The 12,293-nt window shown below is 40.9% G+C and overlaps 1 protein-coding gene across 5 annotated transcripts; it reads left to right on the forward strand.

Moving 5' to 3' along the window:
* The first annotated feature begins 1,951 nt into the window (after window positions 1-1,951).
* On the forward strand, window positions 1,952-11,388 carry LOC124213592 (gustatory receptor for sugar taste 43a). 5 transcript variants are annotated; one of them, XR_011176720.1, is made up of 9 exons: window positions 2,297-2,436; window positions 5,055-5,250; window positions 5,542-5,758; window positions 6,134-6,467; window positions 6,821-6,928; window positions 7,172-7,446; window positions 8,089-8,247; window positions 9,021-10,507; window positions 10,769-11,388. XR_011176720.1 is itself a non-coding variant. In XM_069134596.1 (8 exons), the coding sequence occupies exons 3-8, from the start codon at window positions 5,627-5,629 to the stop codon at window positions 9,168-9,170; spliced, it is 1,158 nt and encodes a 385-aa protein (XP_068990697.1). In that variant the 5' UTR covers window positions 1,952-1,971; window positions 5,055-5,250; window positions 5,542-5,626; the 3' UTR covers window positions 9,171-11,388. The 5 variants fall into 5 exon arrangements, 4 of the variants coding, with proteins under 4 accessions (XP_068990697.1, XP_046470993.1, XP_068990695.1 ...); XM_069134596.1 differs by lacking the exon at window positions 2,297-2,436 and adding an exon at window positions 1,952-1,971 and having other exon boundaries at window positions 9,021-11,388; XM_046615037.2 differs by having other exon boundaries at window positions 9,021-11,388.
* The last annotated feature ends 905 nt before the right edge of the window (window positions 11,389-12,293 follow it).

Below are 12,293 nucleotides of genomic sequence, written 5' to 3' on the forward strand. Positions count from 1 at the left end.
TCGTATCTTTTGTTTTGTGGTCAGTAAATAATCGTAGAAGTGTAGTCGAACGTTTCAATTAGAGCGTGAATTTCATTTAACGATCGTCCAAGTACAGCAGTTACAGTGTTTTCATCTGATTACATTCGTTCAAACTTCTTTAAAACGTAAAATATCTGCAAGGGTGGCTGCATTTCAATGAACCGATTTCGCCTGACATCCCGGTTTATTAGCGCCGTGCCACTCGACGAACAAATGATCGATTTCTAGAAAGGAATACTGGATTTTATGCCTCCATTTACAAGAGGTGTAAAAAGTGGCAGTGCCTGTAATTTCGGGTAGCCAAGGCACTGCCTATGGTAGCTTTTCTTGACCGCTCGTAAACAGAGACACGAAGTCCACTTTTTTCTCCTCAAAATCTACCCATTCTAGAGTACAGGAAACCACAAGGGTGAAACATCCAGAAAAATGAAGAAAAAATCGTTCTGGGCAAAGTTTTACCCGACGTTTGCGTCCAGCTGTTTCAGTATGCTACCAACCACATAACATCGACTTTACTGACACTAAAATTAGGGCAATTCCATAAACGTTACTGGTTTCTACGTTTTTGGTGCATGCTTTTTCTCTCACCCTCAAATCTTTTAAATATTTATTAATCGACTGAATATCCACTTGCAATTTCAAAGGATTATAGGCTTTAAACGTCATTATCGTTGAATCTAGGAAGTTACTTGATAAGGTTAATAGAACACCTCGTTGCGATTTCGGATTTGAGAGAACAGTCCTTGAACGTATCAGGTGGCATAAGTAAGACTGAATATATAGTACATCCATGTAGCGGTCAAACCCAGAAGTAACTGGTATACATATAGATAACATATATCGGAGCGGTAGATCATCTGCCAAATAAGTTAATCGTTCGTTTGACAAGGATTAATCTAAGTTCGTCAACAGAGGCAATTTTAAGCGATCAATCGATCGACCAATAGAGAACCAAGAAATATAGGTTTACAAACGTGAAGGTTCTTGCATATTATACTTTGCAGCACGCAAGTCGTTACCAAGCTTATTTTTCACGGAATATGTATATGTCTTCCATACGTATTACGGACACGTCATATACTTGTGTTCATTGAATCGCAACTGAAAAGAATTTCCCTCCCTCGTGAATAATTTAGATGAAAACATGAGATCCAACTATCGATATTCTTCAGGGGTTAATATCTAACACTTCTAACAAGACGAATGAATTTTTATATTATATGCAGCGCCTGTGAAACATGCAGTTAATGTTGAGACGGTATCACTCGATGCGATAAAAGCTTGTTTTCCGCAAGATGCATTTTCCCACGCCTAGAGCAATAACCGTACTTTTATTACTGCCATATAACTGGTCATTAATTTCTTGCGCTAACGTAGATCTTTAGCTAAGTCATTTTTCCGCAATGATTAAAGTTGCGCGGTCTGGCACTTTCGTTGCGGTAAGAGTTTATTACAGGAAATATACCGCAGTAGTAACAACACGGTATGATCAGACCGAGTAGGCCAAAGTATTGAACAGTCGCTCAATTGCAACTCGCGTTTAGTGATTGCTGAAATATCACTAGTTCAAATATTTCGTGGATGATTCGCAGACAGAAAGTTTAGTTGAACATGCCAGTGAACCTGACCGCTACAAAAAGTATCAAACTTTGAGAATATGTAAGTTTTTTACTTTGAAGACTGAAAAATTCTGTTCAATAAGATGTGAAACTCTAAACTGCCCGCCATAGAACGGCTCACGAGCTCTAACCAGAAATGCGAGAAAATTTTATTATCGGATCTTTTTTTAACTTCCCAGTAAACTGAATCGCTCATAATAAACAATACGAAGCCAGCAGAGCCGCAGACAAACAAGTGACACGGAAGCAGCGCTGTTAGTTTTATCGTAAATCAATCGCCGAGCATTAATTCCAGCAGTCTTACCGGTATCGCCTTCGAGAACGGTCAAAGGTATCTAACACCAAACTTCGACATCTGTTCATTTCTCATTTGTCATCGGTCTCGGTGACACAGGCTTCGGAAATTTCGAGAGGTTGTCAGTCCCTCAATTGCCGTGTTCGGCACTTACGTAGAGGTTTTCTCCAATCCGCAGTGTACGTTCGGCGACGTTGTGAGTGCTAAGCACACACGAGTGATTGAGCTTTTCGCTAGGGGTGGTGGGATGTAATAAACGCCTACACTTATCTGATGGCATGCGGCTTAGCGGCTCACCCCTACCTGATCGAAGGTGTCTTCTTTCACTCGGTTAGCGTAGCTTACTAGTAGAGTAACTAGCGAGTGGTCAGACCACGCGATTCGTCGCTTGGCTGCTTCTCCACTCGGGGTTTCATAACTATTTATTCCGATTGTCCTGACGTATTTGTGAATGAAAAAACGGCATCCCGATGCAAATCACGGCGAGAGATGACGTTGACAGTATGTAAAATTTGTAATATTCAATCATACACGACAATGGCACGAAATTTGAAGTAAGTCGATGATCACAAGTCGACATCGTTACGGAAATATTAAATACGTGGTTAGGGAAGTGTGATTGGTTTATTTGGATGCAATTTTGTCTACAATTTCTGGACGATTTCACGCGTGTTGCAATTTCCATACAAAATACGTACGGGACGTCGTCATCGTCGCAATACGCAAGCTTTATTTGTTTATTTATTTATACTTATTTATCGTGCATCATGTATACAATCACTTTTTACTTTTTATTCTTTGTATTTCGTTTTGACGTTTCATACACTCGGTTCGAGATATTTAAAATGCGATTATTTTATCTATATTATAATTGCCGATAATAGATGTGAAATACCGTGGATGAAAACGAATTGTATGTGAAGTCTAGACGCACTTGCGTTCAACGCAATTTGCAAGTGAAAAGGATATTCGTAAATATCGCTGCACGAAAGACCGGCCGCAAGAGTGCAGATGGTTTTGAATTTAACGCTGACTACATTCTGCGTGAGTGTTCAAAATTATGTGCCTTTTTCAGATGAGGTTTACCAAGTTTCTAAGCTCTGTCTTCGCTATAAGCGCTGCAGAAAATTCACAGAGCTTTTAATATTTCAAGCCTCCAAAGTAACGGGATGAAGTTTTATTTAGCACGTACGAAAAGTTCTTTCAAATACTAATTATAACGAATCCTCCCGTGCAAGTACCTTGCAAAGGAATTGAAACTTTTTGAATCGTCAGAAAAAATATTATCACATAGTTTGCGGCACTGTTACTATTACAATTTAATCTTTATCGAAAAACAAAACCCACCAAACTTCTTAATCTTTGAAATTTGTTTCAATTCTGATCAATTCTTTTCAATTCGCGCGTTTAGCAATATACTTGGTACAAACACCGGCATATTTAATTCAAGTAGAATAATAATGATGAAGAATTAAAGAGCACTGAAAGATGTTAAATCTTTGAAAGATCTCCGATCGTTCAAGTTTACGAAAAAATCAACTGGACGCCTTTGCAGCATGTTTGGAAAATTGCCACTGCTCTATTCACTACTGAATTGGCAAATTTCAAAGTATTATCTGTTATCACTACGATACATATGATATTCTCACGAGTCACTGTTATTTAACAAAAAATGACCTCATAATAAATACCTTGATCTCGCGACAGAAGGAGTTTTTCTGTACTGTATTGAGCGACGGTCATATTCATGTACGGAAGATCATAATCCTGCAAACAGTGACACAGGGACACGAACCTGGTAGACTCAATTAAGCAGTTCACAGCATATTATACGCCATATAATGTCAGAGTCCGTTGTTGTTGATCATGTATAATCGCTGATCGGCTTGCGTCTACCTATCAATCGAATATTTCATGCGTTACAGACAAAAGCGTGTGCAGGTTTTCCGAATGCATATAATAATGCAGGATATGCATGAATGGACGTTTTGACGGACGAACACTTGCTTGTTTACAAGTCTGAACGATGAATGTCGTTCAGCACGACATGTTTGCTAGTTTACTCTGCTTCGAATGAAGTGACATAAAACATGTGCCGCGTTTTGTCCCCTGCAGCATACGGATCTTTTTTTGAAATAGAAAAAAAATTATCTCACATGTCCAATAAATTCAACACGAAACGAAGACGAGAACTATTTTCCACAGTTAAAAAGACCGATGAACTCGACTCAAGTTAGTCGATATAGGTTCGTGCAATTCAAGCCCGATAGATAATAGATCGGCAATAATCCTGCGGCGAAATAAACAACCCAGTGATGGTACGGAACAAAAATAACACGTGACTGTATGCAAAACAGCACCTATGCTATACGTCGTCAGATAAATATCTCATCAGTAATCGACTTCAATAACAATTATTATCCAACGTAATCTGAAGTGAATAAACTACATCACGTGGCAGTCATTTTTATTAAAAATGAATTTGCGTTCTTTTCTGAATTTCCATTCAAATCGTGCGACTGGTTGATTTTTACGAACCAGGTTAAGAAACTGAAAAAACCTGAAATAACATATTTTTCATATGTAGTATAAATGATGGTTGATAAGTTGAATTATCCGAAATACGTGGAAAAAGATCCAAAGACAATAATTGAACGTAATCCGCAAGCTCACAAGTCGATGCGGACATCTCGTTGCACGGTATCAACAATATGTAGAAAGTGCAAACAGAGGTTTCGGTGCTGAAGTTAAATCTCGTGTTCAGTTTGAAGTAGAAGAATCGCCAGGATATTGGATACTTTTAGAAGATTGGCGGTTTATACATACCTATATCGGTGATCATAGCCGGCTCCCAGATCTCAACTTCCCGTTCTTACGTCAGGCTTGAATACTCTGTGAAACACGAGAAGGTTCTTCCGTCAAAGGAGCCACTTTCCAAACTGAGCATCCGCAATCTGTCCGTCAATTTTTTATACCATAATATATATAAGGTAGTGCTCAGACCTGATATATAATGGAAGGGAAAATATCTCCTTCCTCAAAATCACACGTATACCCAAAAACGAAAGGAGAAAATGCCATAGATTTGAACAGATGCCTCAGAAATATTATCATTGCAGAACAACCGAAGCCGGTAAAACACCAGAACCGACGCAAGCCGGAAATCGTCCAGAATATAGTGAAATCTGACCTCTATCAGGCTCTCTTCCCGGCCTACCATTTCAGCAAAGTATGTGGTCTCCTTCCTGTCAGTTTCACAAAATTAAACTCCGGAAGATATTGCGGACGGTTGAATTACCTCGAAGTTACGTACAGGTAATGATTATGTCCAATATCGAGTCAAGGATAACTTTATTAGTAGGTGTGTAGGTGTGTTTATATAATCGCCAACTTGGAATAAGAAATCCAAGATCTGAATCCGTTTTCTTGAGATCGTTAAAGATAATGTGACACGAGCGCCGAGTGAATCTGCAGAGTTCACCTTTTATCCCGATGGAAATAACGAAAGCCATGCAGAGCTGATCTCCTCAGGATAATGTTGAATCAAATCCGCAATTTTTTACCGCATCCCTGCAAGCCGACTGTAATTTGGTATTGTGACCGTAGCGTGGGACTGCTGTTGCTCCTGATATGCGCCGAATTCTGGGGCCTCTGGAGAGAGCTTCATCACGGTTGGGAAAACAGTACGAGGATGAAATCGAAAACGGCTGTGGTGGTCACTTGTAGCGACATTATGGCGATCGCTGGACTCGCGGCAATTTCCATTTTAGGCATGCCTCTCAGATGGAGCAAGATACAGAACATCATGGATCGACTCGTCGAGGTAAAGCTTGCCACTTTTTAACGACTCAGTACTTTCACTCCATTTCACGTCGGAATGTTGAAAAGCTTCTAAACTTTCGATGCATTTCGGAAATTCAGTACAAAACTATAAGAACGAGGGTGCGTTATCGTTTTAAGAAATTCTCATGCGTGAGGTAGAATACAGCCGTATCTTCTACGTTCGACAGTTTTGTAGAAGCTGGGAAAATAAATCACCGACCCTAATGGGTTTTTTACAAGTATAACTTGGACAGACTTTAATGCCTGCTGATGAAACATATTGAAAAACGTGAAGATGACTTATCGGACGTCGAGACTTGAATTGAGAGGACATTGAAATCTAACGATCTCCAACTGTTGCTTGTCGTTATTTCAGGTGGACGAGAAGCTTACCATCGTATCACCTAAAAAGACTCGAAGATTCTGTATAATCATTATGTCCGTGACGTTGATCTACTTCAACGCGCTTTCCATAATCGACTATTACGTCTGGGATGTGCAAGCGAAGAAAGTGAACAAGATAAAGGACAAGGGAGCGATTAATTACGTGCCCCTTTACTTTTTGTACGTCCCTGTATTGATGATGGAGATCCAAATAGCACTGGCAGCGTACAATTTGGGCCAAAGATTCGCTCGGTTGAACAAATGTTTGGGAAACATGTTGAAGACCGAGCGTTTTGCAAACTTCTTTTCGAACGATCTTATCCCAGGTGAATATTTCCTCAAAACTTTTTCATCCAATGTTATTAATTTACCCATCTTTAGAGAGTTTGCGTCACGTCACGCGATACGATCTTGAGAGTCTACTTCAGCGTTTCCTTCTCCAGAGATCAAAGAAGTCAGTGACTATAGGTATAGCTACCGTTTCGCTTTTGTAATGTCGAGTCTTTGATGATGAGAATTGCCTCTTGTCGTCCATGGCAGAGGAATTTGATTAGATCAAATCGATAATTTAGCTCAAACCCCGGGTCAAGATTGTTGGGGTTCGTTCATCCTCTAATTATTTTATCCTCGACGTGGTTATGAGTGACAAGTTTAATAATTTGTTACAAACTCTCCTCAGGTGACTTCAACGAACACGGCCAATTCAGAGCTGTTATTAGAGGGGATCTCAGAGGGGAACCCTTGTTTCGAATACGGAAAATATCTGACATAGAGCTTATCAGAAGCGGTAAGTGCGGCACGAGATCTTCCCTTCAAGTTTGCATATCTCTCTTACAATTAATACCAAGTTTCTATGAAATCTTCTTGTTATCTTATATAATATGTGAACTCGACACGATCTGAATACGATTTTTTTCCTTCGGACAAAGTTTACAGTCAAACCGAAACCAAATCTGTGTTCCGAGTTGCAGATATGAATTTTTTCCGCCGAACTTTTAACCGAGCAAGTGAAAACTTGATTGTTTTTCAGGCAGCAACAACTCCGCGGAGATGATATACGACCTAGTAACAGTCCATTCCTCATTGTCAGACACGGTGCTCGTGATCAACAGCGTCTTCGGCCTGCCAGCTCTCGTCGCGGTGCTCACCTGCCTCCTCCACCTAATTATCACCCCCTACTTTCTGATACTTGAAGCCAATGGGGACCATAACGAAATGTTCCTCGTCGTTCAGTTGATGTGGTGCATCGGGCATGTAGGCAGATTATTGATAGTAGTCCAGCCGTGCTACGCAGCCTCCGTTCAGGTACATCGTTCGAACCCAAGCATTCTACGTCTGCTAAACTTTCAAGAGCGCCTCTCTTATCCCCAAGCGGCTCGCAACAAACATTCAAGTATCGCTACTTTCTGCTAGTAGCATGAAAGACATTAGCTGAATCCTACCTCCACAACAGTATAACGTACAATTCCGACGAAATCTTGTTGAAAGTATCATCCAAGCCCATACATATGCATTGCCTCTGTTTACTCCAATGCAGATATTACACCCATAAATTTGTCAACTTCCGGCGTTGATTTACCTAGGAAAGAAGCCATTTCAGATCGATCGGATGCCCCCGTTCAACCGGGCATTAGAATGTTGTAACCTTTTCGCTTGAGCCATTGTTAAGCGTCAGGAATTTACGAGCGTCTAAGCTCGAGCTTCGACGCTGTAAGGATCCGTGTACTTGCAACACCAACACATCACAATAACCGTATTTTGTTGCCCGAGAATTTCGCCACTCAAGGATCTGCTCACGTATCATCAATGTAGATGTTTTTCACTTGTGTCGCAGCTTCATTGCCTCGCGAATGAAACGTCGTTCGATGAAATACCGCGAGGTCCACGCCTGGCCAGCAAAATAGCGATACTGGTCATTTTTAGAAAGTGGTTTCTGTCTGGTTACAGGCGAAGGGAACGGCGGTTCTCGTGAGTCAGCTGCTGTCCGTTAATTGGGAGCCAGACGTTCGGAAGCAATTAGAAATATTCTCTCTCCAACTATTACACAGGCCGTTGGAGTTCTCGGCTTGCGGACTTTGTTCCCTGGACAGATCGCTCGTGACTTCGGTAAGCTTCGTTGTAAGAACACTGCCAAGTCTCCTTCAGGTATTACTCTGCGGAAAAAACAACTGTACTCTACTTGTAAGCTCGACCTGAGCTTCCGTATTATTGTCCCTGCAGGACCCTCAACATCTGTCGTCTTTCAAAGTCCGCCACTACAGAGGAACAGCAACGCGATAGGCAAACAAATACATGAACGAACGAACAAGTGAACCAGCCGCTTTCAATACTTGGGGTATTTTTTCGTGCCACCCCGTTTGTGTCTTGAGCGATCACGATCCATCCGGATCCCAAAATTATACAATGAAATTCAATGATGATCTCTATAACCTCGGGAAACAATGATAACAGCATGACATCTTCGGTCGATTCTCTTGAATTAAGTTCTTGACTTGCACTGAATTCCGAAGAAACTGAGATTGTACAAGAGTATAAAATAATCGATAATTAAGAGAAACCAACGAAAGATTATCCTGATTAAATATCATTCCAATGAAGCCCTGGGAGATTAATAAAATACGGTCAATTCAGTGTGGCTTTACACAAGCCGATCACTCGAGAGGTTACATTTTGTTGTTTCGCTGTAATTAATGGTAATGATAAAGAATAATACACGTGGACAAAATCTATCTGTGCTTACTGGGATTTATTCGGTTTTCAATGTTCACGAGAGTCTTTCGGCAGATGTCCGACAAATAACTATGCTTCGGCAATAAGGCAAATTTCGGTATTTTAATTTATCAAATACACATTGAGCGATGTTTTTCTCTACATTTCAGATCGCAGGAGCGGTGACCACTTACCTCGTCATTCTGATACAGTTCCAAAAGGACGATGACACCAAAGAGACGAATACAATCCTGAAGAACGCGACGATGCTGTTGAGGAACGCAACGACACTCCACAACGCAACGGCAAAGCAACTTTAATCCCTCAAATTCGGATTCCCTCACGGTTGTAATTAGGAGTTTCGTACAAGTTTAATATAACATAATACATGTCACTGCGGCACGGGGGGTTTCGCAGGAAGACGAGGACTCTCGTAATGCGACTGTGAACCAGGCGTACCTCGAGTCGTGTTTCGAATGTAATATTTCCTGCATTTAGTACTTTCTGCGATAGAGAGAGAGAGAGAGAGAGAGGAGAAAAAGTGAAATATTAATATATCCGCACGTAGAGTATAAAAACTTGCATATGAAACTCGAGCCCGTGATTTGCCTTGTCTTTGGACAATCGGGCCTCGAAATTCCACCTTCGCAATAACCAGGTATACGCATTTGCGAGTGCTCATATCTCGACGTTTCAAAGCGATGAACTAGATACGTGCATTCATGATAAAAAGATTCATATTCACGAAAAATAACGAACGCGACAAATCTGGCCGGATTCGAGGAAAGGTGAAAAGTATGGCGGCCTTCGAATCACTTTTCGGAATCTTATGTCACTCTCCTTGACAAAGGATAATATCTATATTGGGACCGGATACGTCAAGGCAAGTAACAACGAGGGACAGAATGGCGGATGGCCGTGAAGGGCGAAGTGATTTTTCCGAACAAACTTTTTCAATATCAGTGTAATGCAGAGTAACGTTTGTGCCATTTCTTATTTCGCTCTATTTTGTAGTCCCCAAAAAAATGGATATCTATGTTTATTTTCCGGATTTATAGAGTTCGGCGGAAAGATTACACAAATGTATGTATTCGGAGATTTACTTTTTCTCACGCGGCTTTTTGCTTTAGCTTCTAGAAATCCCTATAAAGTATGGTCGCTATAACGAGAGTAACAAGAATTCGTTGAATACCGGATGCACCAGGGTTGGTATGAATAACGTTTCAAATATAATATGTATTGATTGAATATCGATAGTTGCAGGATTAATAAAGAATATTTCGAGATATACAAAGTTGGCAAAGACAACTATGAAACTATTCACCGAATGCAGACAATGCTGCACCTGGTTGAATTCCATCGATTATATTAAACGCTGAAAGCTTAATAGACACAACTTTGAAATTGGAATATCGCTGCGATAGAACCGTGGGAAACACCAAGGATAAAATGTGAATTCGATTAATATCGTAGCTTTGATCTACCGCTAGCTGCTGTACATGAAATTCCTCGAATTAACGATTGGTACTGGTAAAATCTTGTCATCGAAATTGCCAACTTCGAATATCCAGAGAAATTGAACTACCGTATCACATACAACACCAATATATCCGAATAAAAAGCAGGTCGCAGTTATGATGGAAAATCTAATACCACCGTAAGTAAAAGCCTCTTTTATTTTACAGCCAACAAATGACTGATCCGACACTGGCTTATCTTGTTATCCGATCAATCAAATCCCAAGTACTAATTCTGTTGCACCGGCGTTGAGGTCGCGCAGTTTCTCAATATTAAAGAAGCTCACTGATCAGCCCCAAGCTTTGAGGATGAATCAAGCGTCGTTTGAGCGGCGGCTGCCACGACACCGGGCACCAGTAATTACTGGCAGCAGCCCTGATTGTCCGCCTTCCAATTTCAGTCCAGGCGTCGCGACGCTAATCAGGATGAGCCGCTTCAGAGACTCCGATTGAGCAGCAAGCAGCTGGAAAAAATGATGTACGCATTTCTTTCCGTGGTTTGGTCGAGTCACATCGACGCCGCGACGCCACAAAGTGCCCGGCAGCCACCTGCAGGACCTTTTCATCTCGATCGCGGCGTGCGTCGTATTTCAATGAACGTATTTCAGTGCTCTCCGCACCCTCTTCGCTCTTCCATTCTTACGAGAAGAGGGCCTCTTAGAAAGAAGCCTCTAGTCGAGTGTCAAAAGCTCTGTTCATCGGTGAATTGGGTTTTGTTCAGCCATCGACTCCCCGTCCTGTCTTGAGACACGCCTGGAAAGCTATTTCCGCTGTGACAAACTACCGTGAACTGTTCATTCGCACCAGTTTCACGTCTCAGAGTGTCGCGAATCCTTCGAGGAGCTAAACCTGTGATTGCAAACAGCGCAAGCTCATTTCTTAGGTCTTAGTTGCATGGATTTTTAAATTGATCAAATATATCCAAATGTATAGTTTTCGAGTCCACATGAGTTTACTTTCTTATTATTTTATTCTAATGCTCTACACTTGGACGTGAATCAACCTGAAATAATGGATTGTGTTACACGAAAATTTTTGACAGTAAATACGGTATTGGCAATAATATTTTCCGTATAGGTTTATTTGTCTGACACTGATTCACCGAATCGTGACGAGGAAGCGTCTTCAGATGGCAGTCGTTTTTACAGAAAAAAAACTTCCTATTTCCGACATTATGAACAAATCCCATTGTTTGGACTGGTGAAATTGTAAGAGGCTTACATATCCGTCGCTTTGAATTTGTCATTGTATAACTTTGGAGATCAATTTATTTTTATACTATATTTCTTTCCTGTCGTTTATTCTTCAAGTCCTCACGATGGATTTATCGAGCCTTAGCTCCATTCGAAATCAACTTATTTAACATTATAATGACTTTTCCATCCTAGCTGCCATTAGAAAATATCTGGTGGTCGAAAATTTAGCAAACGTCAATTGAGATTATCGGCCACATCGGTCATTGCGAAAGCACATTTCTGTATTCCATGCCCTCTGAACGGTGCATATCACCTCGAACGGATGATCTCAAGCTTGAAATACCGCCGTGTGGCATCGTTGTTGTTTTACTCGGCGCTTCATGGTTGAAGGAATTCTCGAACTGAGATTTCTCTCTGCTAATTCCTCGACCTCAAAATACTGACAGACCACCCGCCACGTTTCGCATATACCGATATTATTTAGAAATTCTCAGATTCTATAACACAACGCGAATTTTCGGCTTGAATTCCGATCGCAAGACCATGACGGTGGCTACTGTAAATGCATGTTAATTCTACAAACTCAGGCCACTGAAAGTGGCATGTGAGAAGTTTGATTCCTTTTTTTCTCTCTTTTGTCCACCCTGATTCCGTTGGGAAATTTACGAAAATATCACAGCAATTCGTGTTTGGAAATTATTGGTGACCAGGTGGTTTTGTAGAATGAAAA

Source organism: Neodiprion pinetum, chromosome 3 (assembly GCF_021155775.2).
Source record: "Neodiprion pinetum isolate iyNeoPine1 chromosome 3, iyNeoPine1.2, whole genome shotgun sequence".
Lineage (NCBI taxonomy): Eukaryota > Metazoa > Arthropoda > Insecta > Hymenoptera > Diprionidae > Neodiprion > Neodiprion pinetum.